At 35.3% G+C, this 26,781-nt stretch overlaps 2 protein-coding genes across 2 annotated transcripts in view; one reads left to right on the forward strand and one right to left on the reverse strand.

Moving 5' to 3' along the window:
- Positions 1 to 1,749, forward strand: part of LOC134804733 (uncharacterized) — a 41,291-nt gene extending 39,542 nt beyond the window's left edge. The window contains exon 20 of the mRNA XM_063777933.1: positions 1,609 to 1,749. Coding sequence (XP_063634003.1) covers positions 1,609 to 1,674 — 66 coding nt within the window. The 3' untranslated portion in view covers positions 1,675 to 1,749. The remainder of the gene's footprint in view (positions 1 to 1,608) is intronic.
- An 8,123-nt stretch (positions 1,750 to 9,872) lies between these two features.
- Positions 9,873 to 13,341, reverse strand: LOC134804900 (ubiquitin-conjugating enzyme E2 G2). Its single transcript, XM_063778213.1, has 5 exons — positions 13,164 to 13,341; positions 12,829 to 12,910; positions 11,526 to 11,644; positions 11,014 to 11,154; positions 9,873 to 10,412 (listed from the first exon to the last, which is right to left on the reverse strand). Exons 1-5 carry the CDS (start codon positions 13,204 to 13,206, stop codon positions 10,291 to 10,293), a joined length of 507 nt encoding a protein of 168 aa, XP_063634283.1. The 5' UTR covers positions 13,207 to 13,341; the 3' UTR covers positions 9,873 to 10,290.
- Between the last annotated feature and the right edge of the window lie 13,440 nt (positions 13,342 to 26,781).

Raw genomic sequence — 26,781 nt, forward strand, 5'->3', positions numbered from 1 at the left:
CATAAGCGAATTTTTAGAATTGAATTTTAAAAATATTTGGACTTTTTATCTTCCATTCAGAAAGACAGTGGTTTTCTCTATCAACCATTTCGGATCCTGTAGAAGCACATAATATATGATATTCTGAATCATAATTAGGAACTAGGAAGGCAAAAGCCAAACTTAGACCTTCAACTTCTTAAACAACACCACTACCTAGGTTAGAAAGAGTAGGAAGCTTTTATATTTAACTATTTTATAAAATTATGCATCGATTGGTTTGATAGCAACTATAGTTTCCCCAACCCAGTATCATAAAAGTGAATAAAACAAAAGTAACCATTTTAATAAAGTGGTAATATAAAGAGGTGAAAAAAAACCTACTTCAAATTAAATTTCTCAACTTTTTTTTTTACTACTACTACTACTACTAACTTTAATAAAGTTAAAGTATCTGAATTTCTCATTTTATGTTGTTTTTTACAAAAAAATCGAATAAAAATATGATAAACCCTAATTCCGGAACCAGTTCCTGAATTCCGGAATTCGATTCCAATATCGAAAATCAGTTCCGGAATTGGAAACTATCCGATATTGCAAGCCCTAGTTCAAATGTTAGGGGAACTAAAGTGAAAAACACAACATTTTTTCTTTCACATCGATTATTTCTAAAAATATTAAGTTGATCAAAAAATGGTCCTTAAAGACCCTCATTCATTTTAAAAGGCCTATCCAACGACACCCCACACTATAGGGTTGAAGCGAAAAAAAATTCATTCCCACTTTAATGTAGGTCAGCCACCATAAAAAAATATTTTTTCTAGTTTATATTTTACTACTTTGTCAGCGTAACTAATTTATATATTCGTGCCAATTTTCGTTTTCTTAAATCGTCTATTTTTTATCTCTTATTTAACTTTAACAGCCTGTAGCGCCTAAAGTATTGATCGTAGAGTAAAAATAAACATAACCAAATTTGTAGGTTTATAATAAAACTTTTGTCGGAAGTAATTATAATGCTATTTGTACAGATATTCGAGATATGAGCAAAAATATGAAAAAAGGTACCTTCAACCCCCCCTCCCCCCTGCACCCTCAGCACACCCCCTACCTTCGAGGACTTTGAGTATGTTTACCTGGACACCATAAGGTATACCTGTACCAATTTTCAAAACTACACGAATGATTTCTGCAGATTTTTCTAATTTGCTTAGGCTATTTGATACATTATTAATTTATTACATTGATTTGACACTTACTATGAAAACGTCCTATGGTGGGTCATAAGTCATAAATCAGTTTGTTACATTGTAGAGTCTGTGCGGAAAGAGTCGTGGATTGTATGGGGCCCAATGCATTTCACGACTCTTCTCTTTCCGCACAGACTCTACATGTACATATCTAACTAATTTACTGTCAGTGCGAGCCATGCGCCACGTTTGTAGCCGATAATAACGCGTTTTTACTTTTACGTATTGTGGTGAAAAGCGCCTACCAACAGAGAACTCGCATAGCATGCCACTGAATGTGTTCACCGACACGACTTTTAAAATCACAAATGTCTCTATGGATAAAACTTCATTTTGATGATCTTTCGAAGTTGTAACGTATAAACTTCGTATTATTCAGAACAGAACCGCTCAGTATGTGAAAACCTACTGCATCCCGAAAGGAAACACTAAGCCCGACTGTTAATCTACAACTCTGTACAGCGCGCGTTAATTTTTGTCATGAATTTATTATACCAATAAAATAAATTTCCCTAATAAAGTTCTTTACATTCGCTACATAATTAGTAATAGCTAGCTCGGTAGATAGCAATGTTACATTTATATGTCAAGTGTCAACACTGGATGCGTAAAATAATAATTTCCTTGATAAAGACTCCTTATGTTATACCAAAATTTCATCTAAATCGGTTCAGTTGCGTGAAGATGTAACAGAGATAGAGATCTTTATTTGCATACCAGTTAGACTGTTACTTTCCCATTTATATTATTATTAAGTATGGATGGTGAGGGCCTGAAAAAGCTAATTGGTATGTAGTTGCAAAATATTGGTGACAATTCAATAATATATAACGCTATTTTTTAAGTGATTAACTCGGAAATAATCACTCCGAAACCCTCTAACTTTTGAACCAAGGGTCTTAAAAATGTGAAAAAAAAAATCTTGAAATAAAAGCTTAATAAAGGTTTTCAATAAAAGCTATGTATAGGAGATAAATATGATCGGTAAAGCCTTTTTTGAGTTATCGCAAAGTCTTCCCTTCTCAGTAAAAAGACGTACAAAGCGCTGCGAACTTTCGTTTGCTTGTAACGTACCTATAGTTCGTTTTTTTTTAGCATTAGAAAGAAGGTAAGCGATCTTGACAAGTCTTAATTGAAAAACGCTTTTTAAAAATCGGTAACTATTACTTATGAAAGCAGAAGAATATAAATGATCGTATTAGATTCATAATTATTACATATTTGCTGTGATTTATTTTTAAAACGTGTTTTTCAATTAAAAGACACATCAAGATTGTTTACCTTTTTTCTAATGTAAAAAAAAAACGAACTATAGAGTAAGTTGGCAGAGTTAAGTGACTCTTCCTGCATAGAAAACTCTGCAGCTTACTATACATTATACTCACTAATAGCCCCCGTTCAAGGTAGCCGATAGTGACAGAAGTACCTACGACCTAACGAATTGACGGATTGGTTGTTTGTAGGTTTGGTTGCGCACAAACGATAAATCCCTTTATTTCCAAAACAGATTGGCTAGAAAACCGTAAAGAAAATGGTTCTTCGGGTACTAATGGATTGCTCAGTAATTATCATTGGCAGAGCGTAAGCGTGAAAGATCTTTTCACCAAACTTGTCTTGATCACGATTAGTCCATGTGTACAGTCAGCGTCAAATATATTGTAGCAGCCAGAGTGGCCAAATAGTTCTACTAAATATATGGTGTAACGAACTATTTGTTCACTTTTGCAGCTCAAAATGCCTATATCACGAGATTATTTTAAGGCCTGACCAGTCAAATAATTAATATATCATTGTTAAGAGGGCGCTGTTTTTTTTTTCATATATATAGGGTGACAGTACAGTACCTATGTTATGAAAAAAAATTGTTCCAGTGAAATTCCACAACATGACGCGTGATCATATATTACTGGTCAGGCCATAGGCTGGTACATTTTATAATCGCTAGCTAGCTTCGCCTGCAGTTTAATAGCTATCGCAAGAGAAATACGTGCAAATGAGAAGAATCTACGCCACGCTGACTTTATTCAATGAAATGATACATCTTGTCAGAAGTCATAACACAAAACTATTTCATTAACTTACAAAGGCCGTGCAATATTATTAACATGTACACTTATACAGACCTAACACAGTTCATAAACCGATAATATTAGGGAGAATCAACTACATCTGCTGTCCTGTGAGCAGGGTTGGGCAAAATACTGGCTTCCACGTATTTCAAATACAAATTACAAAATACATTTTTAAAAGTATTTGAAATACCAAATACAAACTACTTTGGTGACTGGTATTTGAAATACAAAATACAAATTACAGTGTTTAAAATAATGTATTTCAAATACAAAATACTTTTCATTTTTTTTTGTTTAATCATTTAGTTTTTTTAACGAATATCCTTTCCTAAAAACTTATAGGGTAATTGCGCTTGTTTTCGTCCACTTGACGAAATTTGAATATAAACCTACATTGCTGCACAAATTTGGACTGACTTCAATCCTTAGCTAAACAATATATCTGTCTACATATAAAAAAAATATTTCGCAAATAGTAAATTATAAATGAAATATATTATTTGCTAATCTGTCAAGTGGTCTATAACTAGAGCATGGACGGAAACTACTGCAATGACCCTATCCCCTGGCTGTTGACGAAAAGTTCCGCGCAGAATAGCTCGCGCATTGTACCTATTTGCCCTCGTACAAGTCATACATTATATTTTAAAAAACGTATTTTGTAGAAATGTATTTTAAAGCGTGAAGTATTTGAAATACAAAATACATGTGAGTGCAGTATTTGAAATACCAAATACAAAATACTTTTCCAGGTAGTATTAGAAATACAAATACAAAATACTAAAATGTATTTCAAATACATGTAATTGAAATACTGCCCAACCCTGCCTGTGAGCAACGGGATAATAATAGCACCATCGGAATAGGATAAAGGTTGAAATCTCTAGAACAGTCCTGATATTTGTTATGTACCCATGTTAATAAAAGTTTGGGAGTTGGGGTGGAGGCTCCGGGCCTTCGGCCCTCCGACGGGGTCGGCCTTTGGCCTCCCGGCCTGAAGCTCTCCCTTCGGGCTCTCTTAACCTACTTGGAAATTTGACTTTGCCCGTGTCCGCCGCCATTTTAGATTTTTCCAAAATTTTTTTGACATGGTAATTTTGGGCTCCCAGGCTCGCCGCATGCCAAATCTCAGCGCGCTCGGACCAACTTGAAAAAATTAAAAAAAAAGTCGGCCATTTTGATTTTTTTTAATGTAGTTTGTTTTGTCTCGGGGCCCTCTATGATATTTGGTCGAGCACCCCCCACCTATCACGCATCGTTTAAAAGTTGCCATACAAACAAATACTACACGCGATTACATAAAGAATATTGACCAGGTTCGAATCCCGGTTATGTATGATAGATTTAAAAAAACAATTGAATGCCATTATTATTAAATCTAAAATCGACGCCATGGTCCCTAAGAACAGATTTCGCTATCTCTTATAGTTTCTTACTTCTCCATACTGACCCATTTGGATTGATCACCCTGTATATCGGGGATTTCGGAAACGGCTCTAACGATTTTGATTTGCTATATGGGGGTTTTCGGGGGCGATAAATCGATCTAGCTAGGTCATTATCTCTTGAAAACGCGCATTTTTGAGTTTTTATATGTTTTCCGAGCAAAGTTCGGTCTCCTAGATATTGGTATTAAATTTATGCATTCAGTATGATGTTCTGAATACAAATATATGAGATGACAAGCGCGAAAATGGTGGGGGTAGTAACTGTGTAGGCTTGTGTCGGTCATGAACTAAGAACTGTTAAGAATGAAATCCCATGAAGGACCGAAAGGAACTAAATCTTTTTGCGTGCTCTTAATCGGTCTTTAGGTCCTTTAGTTCAGTGAGATCGGTGAGCTGATTGACCGAGTGAAACAGAAAACGGACGGAACAAAACGGTTCACAATGTCGCTACTGTTGCTAGCACAAGTGCGAACGAGATCAAAGAACGACGTGACACGCCAAAGCCCGAAAAGTATGAACGAAGATCAAATATTTTCTATATATATATATATATATATATATATTTTATTGTGATAAGGTTTTTTAATGTTTAATATCGACATAATCATATCGTACACCTTGAATTACATTTAGTTACCAAAGATTGGAAAAAAATCGAGTTTAAAACCGATTCTTATTCATTCCCGGCTCTCAACAAGGTCAACGACCGAACTGAACTAAAGGAACCAAAAGACCGAACTAGTTCGTTTGACCGATTGACCGAGAGCGTAGGGCTCTCTGTAGTGAACGAGCAGGCACAAGCCTATAACTGTGACGGCATAAAGTCGGCTATACATTTATTTTTTTACAGGAAACTACTAATATAATATTCTTTTTACTGAAACATCCCATGTGGGATATCATATGAAAAAGCTTTGCGAGTAGATTACAAATAAATAAAATGACATTGTGAATAAATGTTATAATTAAAACGCTCTTTCAAATTCTATACAGACACTTTATTTGTTTCACAGTAGATATCTTCCTAAGGTTCCAAATTAATAATTTAAATTTAATTTTCGATTGAGTACAACGTTTGATGGTTATAGCATTAAAAAAAGCTTTTTTTTCATTGAAATGTTTTTATTTAGTAGATGGATATTTTCTGATTGAACTTTTGATGTATTATATAGTAATTAAGTAGGTATTATAACTAATAAGCAATATTTAAATTTATGAAATATGAACTGTATAACGTCTGTAAATGTAAATAATCGTTTTGCAATAATTTGTATTCAATATACTTCATTCACGTTTGGCTAATAGGTAGCAGTTATTTTTTCGACTGCCAGTTCGAGCTATCATATTCAACTTCGGCTTCTAAAAGGTCAATCAAATTAGAATTTTTCGAAGAATATTCCCAGCAAGCTGGAAATCGTTTTAATACCTTCATTAATTTTTTTTTCGATTTAATCCGAGTTTGCTCAATCCTTATAGAAAACGTTTGACAGAAAATTTGTTCTAATCATGATAAAAATTGATATCTGAGGATCCAAAAGGTACCTTAATATGAATTCTTAGTCAAACTTGTAAAAAAAATGGCTACCTTTTTGAATTTCTTTATTTTTGGTACTGATACACTAAACCTTGCTGGTAGTGCCATTGTAATTGATGGTGGGTCCCGACTACATCGAGTGGTTTGGCAATCCAAGGAAAAAAATATCTCCTAACCCCCTTATTCATAAACGCGCTACAAACCTCAATTAGCTAATAATCGTTTGTCTGTCATTTTGACTTATGTATTTGTAAGAAAGGGATAAAATATAACTTAACTAAATCAGGCCCGTAAAGTTTTATGAATAACTTACCAGTAGGGTGGTTCAAAAAACATTTTTTTTTATTTTCCTACGGGGCACCCCCTTATTTTGTTACACTTATTATGCTGATAAAATACACCAAGTTTCGTTATTTTATCTCAACTACAAGGGGGTGCTACAACACTTTGAAATTTTTCAAAGTGGTATGAAATCCAAAAAAAAAAGTTTTTATTATTCAGAATTTTATTTAAGTATCTGGTTTCACACTATTTGCACATGTGATTTATAAGTTTTTAAGTAGAAAAACATTTTTATTTCTATTTTTTATAATTTTTCAAAAGTAAGATTTTTTGAATTTCGCCTAAAAAAGTCATAAAAACTAGAAATATTTTTTTTTTTACTTAACCCATTCAGGGCCAGCGACTCAGCGTATGGGTCATGCTCAAACAGTTCCGCAGGGCCAGTGACTCACATGTGAGTCTTGAATAAATTCCGATTTAAACTTAAACGAAACGTAATTTCATGTAATAACGTAAGTATCATATAAGCTAACAACCATTTCTACAAGGTATATTAGGTAAAAAAATTATAAACACGTATTTTTTAATGAAAACGGGGTCTAGAATATTCAAGTTTGGTTTACTATCAGTGCAATATACTAAATATACTGAAATTCTAGATACATATGCGATGCAAGCAAACAGAAAAATCCATATTTAAAAAATACAAAAAAAAAATATATTTCAGAAGTTATTGACATGGCTCAAGGTATGGGTCACCGTGGCCTGGCGCTACTTGTACAAACTACTAATGTTTCCGTAGCATGCTAAAATAAACTTTATTGGCTTGTTTTAAAGCTTATTTCATGTTGAAGCTATTTGATATTGTACCATTTTACAACCGATTACTGTTTGGATGATGGTAAGCCACATTTTGTAGGAACCAAACCGTAGTACGAGTATAATAATATGTATTTTGTTTTGTATAAGGGGTAAGGCAACTAGGATTTTCTCCCACTGTACATGTCATAATATTTGGTGATCGTTGTATTGTATCTTAGGCAATTACCTACTCACAATGATGTTAAGGTTCATTTTTTTCGTTTCAATATAAAACAAGGCGGTTGAAACAGTCATCACTAACTAATATGTATTGTATTACAAATAGTTTGTGACAAATATTAACAAGTTCTTTAAAACATCGTGGTTTCTACGGCAGATTAGAAAGTAAGTATTATAATACATTTTAAGTTCTCTATTGTTACTAATATAATGGCGTTTACCAAAACAAAGATAAATGACCGACTAGGTGTAAGCTTATCGGACACACTTGGACAATAAACAAGGAATGCATCCGAGCGGCGGCGGCGGTATTATTTTTCATGTGGTATTTGACGTATTTGTCACAAGAGTTCAAGAAGTGATTCATCCCATCCCCCCTATTAGAGATGTATTTTGGAGTAACATGGGAAATAAATATTATTTAGTCACGATTTATTCGTGGGCGACTTTATACTCCTCCTGTGCTGTTGTGATTTCGTATTTTGTGACCATGGCTATGGATTACCGGAATTTGAACCCGCCTAACCAAACTGCAATAAGTAATTAGTTTTTTTTTGATAGGCACAGAAAAACGGTGGTTAGTAAAAATGTTGCATAATGCTGTTCAACTGGCCGGCTTCATAAGCGGCGATTTATTTACCGTGCGCGCCAGGCTCGAGACCCATAAGCTGAGTCATACGTTTTAGCTAAAAACGGTTTGTATGGTGGCCCGGCGTAATGTGTACGCTCAGCGGTTCGTGGCCATGAATGGGTTAATAACTTTTAAATCACACTTTCAAATAATGTGAAAACCACTACTTACATAAAAATCTAAAAAAAAAATAAAAATCTTACTTTTGAAAAATTATAAAAAATAGAAATAAAAATGTTTTTCTACTTAAAAACTTATAAATCACATGTGCAAATAGTGTGAAACCAGATACTTAAATAAAATTCTGAATAATAAATACTTTTTTTTTTGGATATCATACAACTTTGAAAAATTTCAAAGTGTTGTAGCACCCCCTTGTAGTTGAGATAAGATTACAAAACTTGGCGTATTTTGTCAACATAACAAGTGTAACAAAATGAGGGGGTGCCGCTTCTTCTAACTAGAGTTTGAATTTTTCCCATACAAACGTGAACCACCCTACTTACCAGTCTCCCAAAATGTATGCACACCTTCTGGGATTGCGCAAGCTCGGATTACACGCATTTAGGACCAAATGAAGGTATTAGTAAAGTATCAGCTTGCTGGAAATTAATTCCTTAAAACGCTTTTTTTATCTAATTTGATTGGCCTATACTCTATACCATAAATTTCGTTTATACATTTTACGTAATATCCATAGAGGAAGAAGTAAGCTTAGAGTGCTCAGTCTACAATCATTTATAATAAGTTTTAAAACTTTCATAATACTTAATAACGAGTTATTTAGTACTTTGAGATTTGCAAAAACTTATTAATAATAAAATTTAAAGTACATATGGTGCTACTTTACCGCCCTGTGGCGGGATTAAGGACAATACGTACATAGGCACATGTCAAAAATTGAAAGGGCGATATGTACTGTAAAACGTTCTACAATACACGTGCGAAAAGGTAAATCGCAACTTGTGTCGATTTAAAACCCTCCTTCCGGGCATGTTTCAATTTATCGCCACTCGTTGCGAATTACCTACTTTTCGCACTTGTATCGTAATGTACTATTAAGCTTAATAAGTATTGTGTAAGTTTTAAGCGAGTAAAGAAGTAAGGAAACTAATGTATGGAGTCAGCACACTAATCTTACTTATTGCTCTATTCTATGGTAATACATATCATACGTTAAGTCTATTGATTTATTTCAGTTGATATACATTTAGACAGATATACATTCTAAAAGGAAATACATGATTATTACATATTTACAAAAACACTTTGCAAATATTAATTCGCTATGCTGTCACGTCAAAAATAGAATTCTTCGCTCATTTACCAATATTTACAACCACATTTACTAACTGACATCGTTCATACTTTTGACGATGCTTTACAAGCCCCTGGTTCATGTTCATGGCCGACACCTTAATGTTATAACCAATCCCAATCCATCATTAACTAGTTTATATTTAACTGCGTACTACGTCCGTAATAATAATTTCGCAGTTGGCGAAATGTTTACGTCATTGCAAGTCGTACATCAAATATCTATATTTATGTAACATGAATATGTCATAAAATTCGCTCTGTGCTTGGCACTACAATCTACATTACAAAAATAAATCAATTTTACAAAAATCATAATTACATGTCCATATGTATAAGTAGTTATCATTATCAATTTATCACACAATACAATTATTCTGCAGTAAGTTTAAGCTTTGTGCAAATATAATATCGTTCATCATTTAATCTGATATTAACATAAATAATAATCATAAAAGTGTTGTGTCAACATTACACATCTATATGTAAACAACCCTAACTACATACTCAGACATACAATAGTAAAATTTGTTAATTGTTTGCCATGCTTTAGATAACTTTGAGTATATATATACATATATATTATATATATATATATATATATATATATATATATATATATATATATATATACATATTTTCTCCATGTGTAGAAAGATTATGCAAAAAATATATTTTCACATTAGTTTACAAGCCACCAAATATATTAAAGCTCAGTCAGTTTAGCACATGAATTTTATTGTGATGGTATTCCTAGCGTGTTTCTGACCAATCTTTCAGCAATCTTGTTAAATTGTTCTCGGTCCTCCCTCCACATTTTTGCTGCGTCAACATTTGCTCCACTCTCGTCATTAGGTTCTGGAAATTATAGCATGGTGATTATCTAAAACCCATAGTTTTCTTCTATGAAACATTTAAGCGCGTCATACATGAGTATAAGAAACTTCCTTTATGCATGTTCTGTCAGATTTACTTTAGACAGGATTGTTTTTATGTGTGAAATTGTAACATCAATTATTTTAATTTTATATTAAAGTGTAATATATAATATGTAATTGGTAGTTTGGCAGCAAGAAATTGTATCAATAATAAAAAATTATAGTCTATCAAATAACTTTGTCAGTAGAAAAAGCCACGAAATTCTAATTACAATAACCATCCCTCCAAAATTTTTTAAATTTGCTGTTTTTTTCTACTGATGGAAATGACTTGACAGACTATATTAAGAATTTATAAACACCAGGACACAGATACCCGATAACTACAGATAGTGTAGCCTAGTTTTGCATATAAGGTTTTATTTAACCTGGTCTGTAGAAGAGGTTTTTTGGTGAAAAGTGAGAAAGAAAATCTCAGATGGTGCCACTGGTAACAACTTGGTGGGAACTATGTAGTGGGAATAACCTGTTTCTTCATTAAACTTGTAGGTAATTTCAACATAGAATCCAGTTCAACTCACCAGCTAGCATACTAACTACTGACAGCAGTATTTTTTCAACACTTTGAACTGGCGACCACCTCTCAGCGCTGCTCTCATACCCCATGGGATCATCTCCGGGCGCATGGAGAATAGATATGCAGACACGCCCATCAGCATATACTGTAACATGGGAACAAAACATTGACTATCATACAACTAGTAATAAGATATGATGCTCTCAGCAGCATATAGTTGCAATGGAACAGATTTATAATTATTTTATTGACTGGTACCAAATCAATCTGCTTTTGAACATAATAAAACCTCTACTTGTCTACTATTGCCAGAAGGTGGCAGATATTTTATCACTTTCAACTATTTACCATAGTAAAAACACAATCATTTATCAATGATGTTCATTTACCTAAGCCAAAGACTTAAGGTAGTGGGAGAAACAGCCAGTAACCACAAGGAGTTTAGACCAAAAACTAGTTCTAGGCATAAATAAGGTATGTAATTGGAATGTTTAATACATGCAATTAGGCACTTACTGTTTGGATGAAACATTTCACAAGTGAACTGCATCTTGGGAGGGCTCAGCGGGTAGTCTGGAGGGAAAACTAGCTTTGCCGGGAATATGCCACCTTCAAAACATGTTCCTTCTGGCCCGCTGTAATCACAAAAATGCAGATTATGGCACAAATATACAGTGTCTTACAAAAAATGCCTGATAGCTGATTTTTGGTTGGATGATATTCCATATTACCTACTTCATTGTGTAACCCAATATGTTAGAGCAAGTTACAAATCATACAATAGCAAAACTAGAGTCTATCCGGAAAGAGAAGAGTTGAAGAATGTATTGGATCCCATACATTTCACAACTCTTCTCTTTCCGCATGACTCTAACACATTTAGTTATAGAGGTAATAGAATGGACCAGAAGTAAGTAGGTACTGACTCATTTAGGCTAATCTTTACTTTATGGACCGTCGATTTGGAGGGTGTGTTGGGTATGGGGGGTAGAGGGTGCAAAGGGCTACCTCCCAGTCCAACCCCCATGGCGCGGAACCCCATGGTTATGGAGATATCCATGGTTAGAATTTGTATGAAATTACTATGAAATAAAGGAGAAATGTCATAGCAGATGTCGATAGGTGCCGTTTTGTGTTAATTTATATTACCTTTGATACCACACCACCATCCTCAAGGTCAGCAAAATCTCAAGGTCACGTAATTTATGGTCACCCAAATCTTTGGTCACCAGAATCTCAAGGTCACCAAAATCTTTGGTCACCAGAATCTCAAGGTCACCAAAATCTTTGGTCACCAGAATCTCAAGGTACCCAAAATGTCAAGGTCACTTAAAACCGAATCAGAGCACCCCACTATCCACGTGGTCTTGTCTGTCCTACCCCTAGAGAGCAATTCCAAAAACGGAGGCGCGGAGGGAGGGCAGCCCTCGCCCGCCGTGACGGAGCGCGGGAACGAGCGAGGCGAGCGGCTGAGGCTGGTCGCCGAAGCCGAACCTGCGGAGCCGAGTGAAGTGAGCGTGCTTTGTCACGCGAGGGCGGAAGGGCTGCTCTCCGCAGCGCCGGAGCTAACCCAGATCCACCAGCTTCACCCCCCCCCCCCCCCTCCCCCTTCAAATTTTGCTGTAATCCCTTATTTCATAGTAATTCCATACAAACTTTAACCATGGATAACTCCATAACCATGGGGTTCCGCGCCATGGGGGTTGGACTGGGGGGTAGCCCTCTACCCCCCCTCCCCCCTCCCCACCCCAAAATCGACGGTCCATAAAGTAAAGATTTACCCTCATTTACATGTTCTTGTTTATCATAAATTACTTACGTGATTAGAGCTTCCCATTCGAAGAAATTTTCTTCGTTGATGGGCCCGGCAATGATTCCCTCTGGTGGATTAACTGTAAGCTCTGGAAGTTGGATATAATTATGTCATTCCACAATCAGTAAGCCGAAACACTTTCTAATTCTAACCTACGAATAGCGAAAAATCACCATTAAGGCATTTTGCACTGTATACAAAAAAAATCTTCGTTACAACTAGATCAGATATGAGAATTCTACTTTTGACTTATACTTAAAAAAGATTTATTACTTGATATGCAATTATATATAACAAAAAATAATACGTAAGCATTAGCTCAACGTAAATAATACACTTACGTTTATATTCGGCCATAAGCCGTCGCAATGCTGACCCAGCCATTATAAGATTTTAATGCAGCTTTAAATTGTTTTTAAAAACATAAAATCAAGTATCGATCCACTCTGTTTTTTTAAATATAGACCAAATCGAGCTGTGTAGTTCTCGTATCGTTTATCCAAGAAAATAGTGAAATTAGTGAATATGAAAACACGTCCGACGTCCGTGAGACGTTTTGAAACACGATTCGGTAGTACGATTCAGATGTTTAAAATAATTTTAACATTTACAATGTTATTGGTTATTGATAAAAATTATAGGAAAAACAGTATTATTACTGTCTATTAATTATACAATGTCTAAAATAATGCTCTATTATGCACATATAAATCATCAAGATCATTTTTTATATATCTACTCTGTAATCTTATGTTTTGAACGATCGCTGTAATGTCATTAAGTTTTTTTTTTAATTTATTAATGCTTTGGCTACAAGAGGGCAAAATCGAAATTTTGGTTATCTGCCTCTCTCTCGCTCGAATGGCAAAATATAGGTAATTCTCATACTCTTTGGTCTGGACGTATGAATAGGCCTGCTGACAAATTTTGAAATCCCTTTTAATATTGTCGGTACACTTGTATTCGTTTCGAAAAACACAATATTTCAGCTATACTCATAAGATTTAACATAAATAATTGCATTTTATTATAGCTGGTTTAAACCTCGCGCGAAAACGCCTCGCACGCCATTTGTGACGTCATAAATTAGTTGGTGGTAGGGTGGTAGACATTGTTTACATACTTACAGTTACGAATTTCCCTTGAATTCGAATGATATTGTTAAATCAGCACCATATATTACGATTAGGGATGATAAATACATTACAAAAATGTATCACAATAACTCATTTTATACAAAGACTCTCACACAGTTGCAATTTAAGATTAATTATTTAGATACATGTAAATTTTGAGTAAAAGTCACCGAGCGCCGGCCATTCAGCCAAATAATTAAAAAACCTTGTTGGTGAAATATCGTATTATTTAGCATTTTATTTAGATAACTACAAATATTTACTTTATATCGTGTAATAATATTTTTTGGACGTAATAAATGTTTAGTGGCGAAATAATAATCTTTTTTGAACCTCCAAACTCTTTGGTGAGGACTGAGGACGTATGGATTACGGTCAATGAGGTTGTCTAATGTTGCTCTAAAGCCTCCTCCACACTCGTGCGCGAATCGCGGCGCGAAGCCGCGAACGTGAGTGTGGCGTCGATTTTCGCAGACAGCGAAATCGACTCCACACTCGCGTTCGCGGCTTCGCCCGCGATTCACGCGCATAGTCTAGAGGGGGCTTAAGAAATATGTCATGGATTGACGACTTCAATCCTTAGCTCGCTTCTGATTGATGTTTCAGTAAAAATGGCCGATTGGAGAATTTTGCACTTTTATTTTATTGAATATATTAATCATCCTAATGTTTATACTGAGATTGGGCCATTTTTTTGAATCGTATTAACATATATGTTTCTTTGAAACCATTATTTCCATGATTCTTTGTTACTGTCATCAGGCCTATTAAGGGCTTATTTTTTTATATTAGGTAGATACACACGGCCGCCGGGCATTTACAAACGGAGGGCCTACCGCAAACCAGGTTCGACGTGTTGCCTCCCTGTCACACTTAAGTACGAATTTACAAGTGCGACAGAGAGGCAACACGTCGAACATGGTTCGCGGTAGGTTGTCGCCGCTGTCGGATCCGTTCGCACATGATTGTGGATTAGGCCCTTGTACACAATGGGCCAGCGTAGGCCAGTCTGGGGGACGCATTTATGCGTTAGAGGGAGCAAGTGTTATTGCCATCTCATTCTACCGCATGGCTGCGTTCCTTGGACTGGCCGGCGCTGGCCCATTGTGTACAAAGGGCATGTGCGAGTTGGACTCGGCCATGGTCTAATAAAACATGGTCTTCTATTCCCAGAGTGACACGGGCCTACGTCACAATAACATTGCCACTTTATTTCAACATAACATGTTACATGGGTACATTATACCTATGGTTAATAAGTTAAAATATTTCTTTATAATTTTATAATTTTCATTTATATGTATTTTATCTTAAATTTTACAATAACACGTCATTTTTAATTATTCGTTAGCAATATCTTTCGATTCACAAAAGAAATTTCAGACGTTCGGGTAATTCTGTTTACATTACTGGCAACACAGGATAGCGCTGTCACATTTGACAATTCGGATCTAGATAACTTCATGCACTGACCGTCATCCTTGTCGAACGCGTGTTAATTGTTATTTCCTTCTCGCTCAGTGTCAGCAGTCGCAGTGTTTTCCAAACTTTTCACGTCGTAAGCTTGGTAATTAATGTGTAACTGTGAATTAGTTTTTCAAACGTTTGTCTTGTATAGATAAATAAAGTTTAATTTAATACATTAGATTTGTTTTATTTTACTATGTTTCTACATGAATAACTTAAAATTAATGCCGTTAAAATAATTTTCACCGTTGGTTAAAATTCTCCCACATTTTAAAGTTTGAGAACCTGTAAACAGCATGATGACGTAGGCCCGTGTCAGTTAGGTCATACGCGAATCTCGGAATAGAGTACCAGGCGGAGTATATTATTATACCATGGACTCGGCCACCGTGGCCAAAGAGAATATAATCCAAATATAATCACTATACGTGACCGAAGGTTCGGTACAAAATATGTAACTTTTTACAAAGGGTCTAGCAGGCTAAGCGAACAAGAAGTGCCCCCAACGATGGATTTGGTCATTCTTTCAGGTGGTGTACTGGCAGGTCCTAAGAACACTCTATGCTTAATATCAGTCCTCCATCTTCTTTTGTTTTCGAGTTATTCAGGATAATGTAAAATAATCAGTGTATCATTGAAAGTGTCATATTTTGTAAACTGTTCAAGTTAGATTAACCAAACAAAATTATATTTAACAACAATAAAATAGACTACATAATGCATATTTTTAACCTGCATCTTGTCATTATATTTCATTATATTTCATTATTTCATCATATAAAAAAAAAACATTTTATTTTTCTTCTCATTTTTTTTTTCTTTCCGCGGAGGTACACCTACAAAAAAAAATAAGCATGAGTAGCCACTAATACCCACTACATACACATATAATAATATTTGCATAAATCTTCGTGCGTCATGTCAAAAAAAACATTATCTAGCCTAGCCTAGGGGGTGTCTAGCCGTTTGCGATGGCCACCCGTTTGAGCCGATAGCTGCGTTTTATTAATTTAAGTTGTATTAAATTTATTATTTGTATTAATTTAAGTAATTAAAAAGGTACTTATAAAAAAGTCTATCACTTCAAAAAATTCCTGACATTTTCGCGTTCCGTCCCCATTCCTGACAAAAGGCCAAAATTCCTGACATGTCAGGAAAATTCCTGTCATCTGGTAACCCTAATTAGGTAGGTATTTACTAGGCAAATTTCATAGTTCTAGATGAACGGGTACGGGTATAGGGTACTTCTATAAATTTTGATTCCCTTGAAACTGTCGAAATATTCGTTTTTTGCGGGATAAACGGCCGTATCTTTTTTTTATGTTAACTTATAAGTTTGATTTTTTCACAGTTTCAAGGGACTGTACGGACTGTATCTATACTTAGACCTGAGTACTTATATGGGTTTAATTTCAACTCGATAGCTCGATACCTCCACGCGTTTTCTAAGTCTTGACAGACGGACGGACGGACGGACGCACGGGCAGCAAAGTGATCTTATAAGGGTTCCATTTTTTCGTTTTGAGGTACGGAACCCTAAAAAATCTAATTATATGTATGTGTTAGTCTATAAGGAGTATAATATAAAATAAAAATTAAGTACGAGTATGTAATATTGTTGCCTGAATTACATTTTATAATAAATAAAGAAGTCGGCTGACTTTAAAGTGGTGCTTATGCCTTTTATCGTGGTCGTTTGACACCGCTTCAAAATCAGCTCATTCATTTCGGCGCCATATATGGTTTAGGGACACACATAATAGACTGTTAAAATTACGATTAGGTAGGTACCTACCTATTTCCTTTCGCGAGATGTTACGTAAACAGCAAACAATCTAAAAGCGTAATAGCGAGGGATTCTAAAATACCTATAATCCTGAGCGTAGTGAGATTCAAGTGTTAATGCCCAAGGTGGAAATAATTTTGTTAACATGTGACACATACCGCTGCTTTAATTTTTTTTAACTTAATAGTTATATATTACGATTTTTTGACATTTACTATCTAGGTTTGAAATATACAGGGTGGAAAGGCACGACGATCCTTTCCGGAAATGGGAGATAGTTTAGCCTAAGCTCTATATTTTCTCCATCGAAACTATGTTAATATGGGCAACCGTTTCTAAATTATGACCTTTTAAACATCCACGCAAAAAACTACTTTGTTCTAACCCTAACAGGTGACAGGGTCAATGAACTTACTTGTAAACAATCAGTATTCGACAGGAAATTATGCTAATTTGTTGCCATCTAACCATTTTTAGGTCTGCTTACAGCACGGTAAGAATCATTGCAGGATTTTCGCTTTCTTAGTGGTTCCACTTGTTCAATACTTGAATGAAATAGTTATGTTATTCCTTAATATTAATAATACTAACCACAACATTGTTTACAACGACAGTTCAAATGGTGACATTGACAACCACTCAAAAGTACGCAATCGTCTTATAAATATCTCTGGTTTCCTTGACTGATAAAAAGGTTTTAGTTTCTTAAGGCTCCGTTCGCACGGCAGCTTTTTCAACGCGCGTTAAAAAAGCGTTTGAATGACGCAAATGGATAACCATGTATGTATTCACACGACAGCGGTGGCGCTTTTTATCAAACGTTGTTGGATTTTCGACTTTAAGCCTTGGTCGTTAAATCGAATTTAGAGTGCAGACAGATTCAAGCGCTTTTTTAACGCGCGTTGAAAAAGCTCCCGTGAGAATGGGGGCTAACACGTTTCACAAAATTATTTTCGAATAATTGGAAACTATTTAAAATAATAAAAAATTACATGTAGGTTGTGTTAGTTGCACCAAATGAACTTGCAAAAATGAAATACTAAGAATAAATCAAGAATAAATACTTCTTCAATACCAAACTAACAAACCTTCTTGCGTGGTAGGAAATAGACAAGACGTCTGATGTTTGAAATTAAATTTTCATTGAACTATACTTATTGAATGTCATATAACATATTCTTCAAATAAAAATGTTAGATGCTCGTGGCTATTTAAATTTGTGGGGCTGTGTAAAAGATATGGTGTACCAAACCAAACGGAATGTGAAACTGCGGACGAAATGAGACAAAGGCTAATTGGTGCTTTCTGCGGAGGATAAATGACGAAGAGCATACACTATATCGCATGTGCATCGACATACTCGGGTACGGGCTGCGGCGGCGTTGTAATACACGGAGGTACATTTGAACACCGTATGTGAAAAGAAGATAGTATTAAATATTGGAAAAAAGTAATTATCTAAGAAAGTAATAAAATTGTTTGTAATATTTTTGCATGCATTTGATTTATTTGACATTTATGCGTCATTCATACATCATTGCGATACTGTCAACGATCGGAAAAAAGTGTAAAGTCCCGAGCTTTCCCGACGGAGATCCTTAATCTAGCCGTCATGTGCACATGCTATAGGGTTATCACCACAGTTAAAAAGTAGTATTTTTGCAATTTTTATTTTTTACTCAATTAACGATTCTTACCATTACCAATAGTCTCTGTATCACTTAAACGACCTAATACTTCCGGGAAGGATCGTCGTGCCTTTCCACCCTGTATATTAAATATTGTAATAATTTTATGTACTATATATGAAATATATACACATTAATTATCTGCTTATTCTAGATTTTTAGGAACTTAGACTTAAATAGTAGATACCTACCTATAATTACTTAGTTTAGACGAATCTGTCTGAACAATGATGAGTCGTCACAACATGGTCGGCCCGCGGTCTTAGCGTGTGGGCGAGGCGTGTGGTTACATTTTGGTCCTCTGTATATTTTGATAGAGCCGCGTATGGCTCGCCAGAGAAAACAAAGAGATGCCCGCGCAGTCTACCCTTTGTTTCGCTTTAGCCTTAAACACCTTTAATAGTTCCGTGTATAACTTAGTTTAAAATAAGAATAGGTACAATTCTCGTACATACTAATTAATAGTACTGGCATAGTACAATGTAATTGGCCTTTTATTTGAGTAATTTGACGCGTTGTGTCATAGGAACTTTTTGAAGTGAACACTTCTTTAGCGGCGCTGGGCACTTTCTGAGGTGGGGAAAAATTTATAAACTCGAGACAGCGTAACGCGATCACGTGACCGTAACGTTTAGATTGCATTTAAATCAATAAAGAGAAACTCAATGACATTACATGAAAAAGGTTCTAATCTTGTACGGGTAGAAATACGAGGATCTCGCAGTTACATTCTAACTTTATATCAATAAAGCTACATCTTGATGAAATCACTAATAAAAGTGAACTCTAGTACTGGTGAATAAAACTCAAAATATCATGACCAAATATATTTAGATGCGAGGTCTGCAAGGTAACTTTACAATTTCTATTCGAATTTTAAACAATTAACGCTACAAATTTGAATTTCGAATTTTAAACAAGCTCACTGACCAGCAATTTCGGAAATAAAGTTTTTCAATAGAAAGGAGGATGGGTCAATTATACATAGTGCTGCAGACATTTTGGACTAGTCATTGATTTTTCACTTCTGTCGGCACTCCCGGAGTGCAACCCGTTGTTTTTTTTTTAAAGACATTATGTTTTCAGAAAAAATACAAGCCACAATACCTACGTGGCGCACTATGCATTATACTCATTTTAGGATAGAGGATAGGATAGGCGGGTGGGGAGGGGAAGTCAATACGTAGAGGCCTTTTTGAGACTTTAATGTAGTGGGACTCAATGTACTCCACATTGAGCGGATACTGCCCTAGCCCGTGTCACGGGAGGAAGAAGGATAATAAGGATACAGCACCCACCAGGCAGTAAACACTATTGAGAGTTGATGGAATCTGAAATATAAGTTAGCTAGTACTAGGCTATTGGTAGAAAGTGATAGACTAAATACTCGTTTTAACTCTTGCATACTGTATAAAAAGGTTTACAGTACAAAATCTGCAGCTCCAGGTACATATAAGACATTCTGCTTGCAAATACGTCTAAGTTTTTATCTGTAGGTACCTTCCTAAATATACGCGCAACAACGTTTTTTCGACGAACATGTGGCTGACCCGGGCTTTTATTTTGATTTACATCCGCTTCTCAAGGGTTAAACGGTAACGTAGATCATATCTACAAAAACTGGTCCTTTTTTATTCCATTCACAAATATTATTAATAAGTAAGTACCTACCCAAAAGTGACAGAAATCTACTTATTGATATAGGGATTACTTACATAGTTAGCAATCTATCTATCTATTTTTGTATATATAAATGCAAGTGTGCTGACTGACTGACTGATTCATCAACGCAGAGCCGAAACTACAAAAGATAGAAAGTTGAAATTTGCACACCAGATTACATGTATAAAGTGTAGGTACAAGAGATAAGAAGCGATTTTGAGAAATTTTAACCCCTAAGAAAGTTTAAATGGGGTTCAAGTTTTATTTTAAGCTGGGAATTTGTAACTTCGTAAAAAGATATATTATTAAAATACAAGAAAACCTGTTTCAGCGTTTTTGAAAATTCATCCCCTAAGGTGGTGAAAAAGGGGTTGAAAGTTTGTATGGATATCAAACCTTTTTCGAACGCGGGACTTCAATCTTTGTATTTGGGGATATTATTAAAAGACACGAAAAGTGATTTCAGCATTTTGTAAAATTCATCCACTAACAGGGTTAAAAAGGGGTTGAAAGTTTGAATCCATTACAAATTCTTTGAAACTTCTTAGAAAGGCATAATAGCCGATTGCAATGAAAAGTAATTGCATCGTTTTTGGAAATTCAACCCTTAAGGGGATTAAAAAGGGGATGAAAGTTCGTCTTGGGGTGCAAATTTTATTTAAAGCTAGGAACTAGAAACTTTGCAAAAAGGTATTAAAAGAAAATACAAGAAAACTACCTAATTTCAGCGTTTTTGAAAATTCATCCCCTAAGGTGGTGGAAAAGGGGTTGAAAGTTTGTATGGATATCAAACATTTTTTCGAACGCGGGACTTGAATCTTTGTATTTGGGGATATTATTAAAAGACAGGAAAAGTAATTTCAGCGTTTTGTAATATTCATCCCCTAACAGGGTTAAAAAGGGGTTGAAAGTTTGAATCCATTACAAATGCTTTGAAATTCTTATAAAGGCATAATAGCCGATTACAAAATAAATAAAAGCAACGTTTTTATTAGGTTTATACTTGCCTAATCGATAATTAAGGTTCTGACTTTCAATGTTTTGACAAATAAAAAAACATTTCTGAAAAAAAGTCACGTAGGGGAAACTGTTACCTTGGACATGGTTTTACCTCGAACAAATGGCAATATTTCCACATTGCCACGGTAATTGAAATATTTCATTTATATTATTTGAAACGTTATTATTAAGTATAAAAAACAAGCTATCAACCAAACTTAAGAGTGGCCGGTAACTGAAGAAAAAAAAATATAAATTGTGTTATGAAAAGTCAGTATTTCGAACTTTACGTCAAGGATGATTATTTCATATTTTGCTAATAGATAATAAAACTTAATACAATAAGTTAAAGTTAAGTTAATTAGCTACTCGATGGTTGGATCATTTCAGCCTAATCTCAATTGAAAGTGCTATTACGAAGCTTACATGTCCAAAAAGTTGCTTTGTTGTACCTCGGACACCGAAAATATGTTGTACCTTGGTCCGTACTTGCTACTACTGTAAATATTTTTTTTAAACTTAATGTTTCATATTTGCCGTATTTCTAATTATTAGTTATCTGCGTTATAAGTTACCAAGCAATCGATCTTAGAAATAATGCCTAAAATGTTTTTGGCAAAAATAAAAAATGACCATTGCAAAGTATATTTATCTAAGGAAATTGTACTAGAAAAATCTTATCAATGGCGTAAATATGCTAAAAATATCTGTGATTTCATATATAAATATTATTTCTATGATTATATTATAAATTTATTAATTAAAATTATCATGTCCGAGGTACAACGGGAAATGACCAAGGTACATCAGGAGTGTTGTTCCTTGGACACTTTTCCCTTTTTTTTTCGTCAACGTATCTCATCAAAATAAATAAACTAATCTTTAAATTTTATATCGTATTAGATAGTTTATTAATGTATCTTATAATATTCGGATAAACAATAATTCTGCAGCCTTTAGTTTTTGTTCTAAAATTCACAAAAGAAAAAACTGTCCGAGGTAGAACAGCTTCCCCTACCTAGTTAACGTACTACCATCGAGGTATTCAAGACCATGTTCAGTAATTTATGAGTACCTACAGCCGTCAGATACTACACTCCGATGTACATAGTATCTAATCAGTTCAACCCTTTTCATGGCAATGTAGGTACTACATAGTGCTAGTTTTCGTCCGGTGTCAGTTTCCGTCCACTTGACGAAATTTGAATATAAACCTTCATTGCTTCACTTCACAGGACTTCTTGTAAGTATCCTTAATATCTAAACAATTTATCTATCTACATAAGAAATATATTTTGAAAGTAGGTAGCAAATTATAAATGAAATGTATTATTTACTAATCCGTCAACTGGACGGAAACTGACACCGGACGGTAAACTGACGCAATTACCCTATGTTATACCTATCTAATTAGAAGAGAGTATTCTAAATGAAAACTGGAATTTGTTACAGGATTGGCTAAGTAAAAGGGTAAAGGAGGAGGAAGGCTCTGAATGAAGTGATTAGGTAAACTCAAGTCAGTGGGCAGGTTCCATGTTAATGAGGTTAGGAGTTATACTCTAATACATATATACATAAGTATATATTGGAAGACTATAGCCTTGGCCTTCTTTCCGTAAACGCAAACGTAGTTGGGTCAAACAGATCACTGTTGGGTCAAACAGAAATTATTGCAAAGTCTTCTTTTCTAAAAAGACGTGAAAAGTGCTGCGAAGGTACCTACTTACTCACATATGTAATTGGGTCAAACAGATCACTGTGTTATGTCTTTCCTGTAGACATACACAAAAGTTAAGGGCTATAAAGGTTAATTTTCTTATTTAACCCTTATCCACGTGAAAAGGTCCTCCTTTTATTTAGAGAACTATGATAAAATCATTGCTTACACGCCCACAAGCTGTTAACTATAGCCCACAGGAGAGAAAAAAGTGCTGTTCGCGATAACACACTAGTTTTCTCTCCCCTTATAGCCCTTAACTCTTGTGTATGTCTACAGGAAAGACATAACACAGTGATCTGTTTGACCCAGTTCCCATTTTCCTCTTTTGATATTGTCATTATGGAATATGTTTACACAATTTGATGTAAAACTTAATCATTTGCAGTAGGTATGTTCTGTTTTCCGTTAAATCATGTAGTCAGCTGCAGTCAGAGCCGGGCGGATCCGTCCGCGCCGCTTCCCGTAGCCGCTGTCGACGGCGACGGACGCTGCGCACATGGCTACGTTCATAAAATATAATTTACTGCCACGCTCGAGTTGCCTGCGCGAACGCGTGAGCTCGACGTACTTTCAATAAAAAAATCGGTAGATTAGTCGGCATTGAATAATAATTATTTAATTATCTACAGTCAAACCGTCGGAGAGTAAATCTGCTCATTGCCAAAACCTTGTAAAAATGATATAAAGAGTTTTACTAATATACTACCGGTTAACAGTTTACACTGTCCTATTTATCTCCTCTTGAATACGGGCTGATATTTATTCTTTAGAACCTGTGTATAAATCCTTTATTACCTCTATACATTCAAAGTGGTTTATTTTATCACAAATTTCATGTTAACATACGTTCGAGAAATACCTATACATAATCTGCTGATAACTAATACTAAAATGTAGGTACCTATATGTGTAAAAATAAGTCGTTTTCGGCCTGTGAGATGCTTTTAAAGGCAAGTACCATAAGGATGCATGAGAAGGAGGATGAGGAAGGATACCTGGTGGGAGATGGTGCAGGATCGAGACAACTGGCGTGTACTCGTGTCGGAGGCCAAGAAACGTTTTGGGTAGCTATTCCATTAAGTAAGTGTAAGGTTCATAATGATAACAATATGTATAACAGCTAATACTAATTCTGTACTATATCTCTGTATGTATGTTCAAGGGTGTTATTAGATTTTGATATGACAACTCTATGTCAAACTGGGTAACGTCATTTTGATATGGCAATACTATATATTATTTTTTTAATGAGAGCCTGACAGATAATTCGGAGGGAGGATTGACGTTTTTGCTGTAAAACATTGTCCTGTTGATTTTCTTAATTTCACTAATAATATATGAAAATATCTACTGGAAGTGAGTTTGATTCAAGACCAAGACAAGACCTTTATAACTCAGAAGTGGGACAATTACCGAAGAAGCCCACAATTGTTGAAATAAATGTGACATTTTTGTTTCGTCGTTGTGGACGAAACTTCCAACGATGGATAGTAACGAGAAAGAGAATGATCGCAGCCGCAGTAAACACAAATCTGTGCGTGTAAAAAAGAAGGTCCAACGGCGCCATGAACGCGAACAAAGTAGAAATATACGGAATCGGCGTTCGAGAAGTGCTCGTCGTGTAGCGTGCGAAGAAGGTCGGAGGAGTCGGTCCGAAGAGAAGCGTGACCGGTACCGTACGCGAAGCAGAAAACCCAGTCGAAAACGCGACTACGAAAACCGAAGAAGTCGTAGTACCAGCCGTCGGCGCAGCTCAAACCGTGGTCGACGTAACCGTAGTTCCCATGGTAGAAGCCGCGGTTTTCATCATAGGAGCCATAGTGGGAGCTATAGCAGTGGTCGTGAGAGCGGCGGATGTGATCAGCAGAGTCGGAGCCGTAGTCAACGAAGCTGTAGCCGCGTTCATGACAGCAGGCGCAATCTAGGGAGCCGCAACCATGCAGACATGCCGGGTACTTCCAAGCAGAGCGGTGAGAATCAACCAGTTTTGACGACTATTGAGAATGTGAATACATTTCAAGGTAATGAACATCAGCTATTTCTTAGAGAATTAGTTAAAACATTAAAACAGAACAGGCCAGAGGGTAATAAATTTCCTATGTTAGGCAATGTAATACCAGAATTTAACCCAATGGTTAAAGAGCAAACTGTACATATGTGGCTGAATAAGGTAGATGAGTGTGCAAAATTGTATAACTGGGGTGATGATCAGATCATCCATTACGCATTACCCAAATTGTCTGGTGTTGCGAAGAATTGGTATTTAGCTTTGCCATCTATGTCATTTACATGGCCGGAATGGAAAACAAAATTAATTGAATCATTCCCTAGCATTGATGATTATGCTGAACTGTTAACAGAAATGCTGAATAAGCGAGTTAAGTATAATGAATCTTTAGAGCTTTACTTTTATGCCAAATTAAATTTATTAAATCGTTGTGATATCCATGGAAAGCGAGCTGTAGATTGTATTTTGAGTGGAATTGATGATAGATCGGTTAGGTTAGGTGCTAAGGCTTTAAAATGTCAACAACCAGAACAAGTGTTGGAATATTTTCAATCTGCCAAACAATCACGAGATTCAGAAAAACAAAAATTTAATTCTGGTACTTGGACAAAACAACTCAAAACTTCAAATGCGGTAAGTGATAACTTAAAAAGCGTTTCAAATACAGATCCAAAATCCTATTCAAAATCTATTGTGTGCTACAACTGTAAGGAACCGGGTCATTTTAGTTTTAAATGTACAAAAACCATTTTAAGGTGTAATATTTGTCATAGAATTGGGCATTTGTCTACAGACTGTCCAAAATTACCAGGCAATGACAGGGGTGAGAGTGTTCCTGAAAAAAATGTTCTGCGTGTTAATTTTGATAAACACTTTGAGGGCGACACTAACCGTGATAGCAAATATTTTAAAAATATTAAAATAAATAATTTTCTTACACATGGCTTTATAGATATGGGCAGCGAAGGCACATTATTGAGATATAGTGAGGCAGTTAGGATGGGAATAAATTTGAAAACGCATAGTCAACTTCCACTTTTGAAAGGAATAGGACCAAATGCCATTGTGCCTTTAGGTCATGTGAGTGTTGAGATGGAGATAGATAATATAATTGAAACGGTAGATACATATATTGTTGATGATTGTGTCATTAAATATCCAGTATTAGTAGGTCATAGTTTTACAGAGAAACCTGGGATAATTATTACAAAAACTGATTATACCCTTATTATTGAAAAAGGATTCCCGGTTAAATTACAGCTTATACTACTAGAAGACACAAAAATTTCACCAAATAAAATGATGGTTATCCACGTAAGAGCAGACACAGATTATTCAGGTTCGGTATATGTAAAAGGTGGTTTGCGCGGGAAACCGAATGCTGAATTATATCTTTTGCCGGGTGAATATATTATTGAAAAAGGTCAATGTGGAATACTAGTACAAAACATCTCTGACTTACCACTCACATTGCTAAAAGGGGAGCTGGTTAC

This window comes from Cydia splendana, chromosome Z (genome assembly GCF_910591565.1).
Source record: "Cydia splendana chromosome Z, ilCydSple1.2, whole genome shotgun sequence".
Classification (NCBI taxonomy): domain Eukaryota; kingdom Metazoa; phylum Arthropoda; class Insecta; order Lepidoptera; family Tortricidae; genus Cydia; species Cydia splendana.

Coding starts and splice junctions, on each gene's coding strand:
- LOC134804900 (XM_063778213.1), bottom strand. CDS start 13,206: ATGGCTGGGTCAGCATTGCGACGGCTTATGGCCGAATATAAAC. Junction 11,645..12,828: donor GAATGGGAAGCTCTAATCAC/GTAAGTAATTTA, acceptor TTGTGATTACAG/CGGGCCAGAAGGAACATGTT. Junction 11,155..11,525: donor TGAAATGTTTCATCCAAACA/GTAAGTGCCTAA, acceptor CCCATGTTACAG/TATATGCTGATGGGCGTGTC.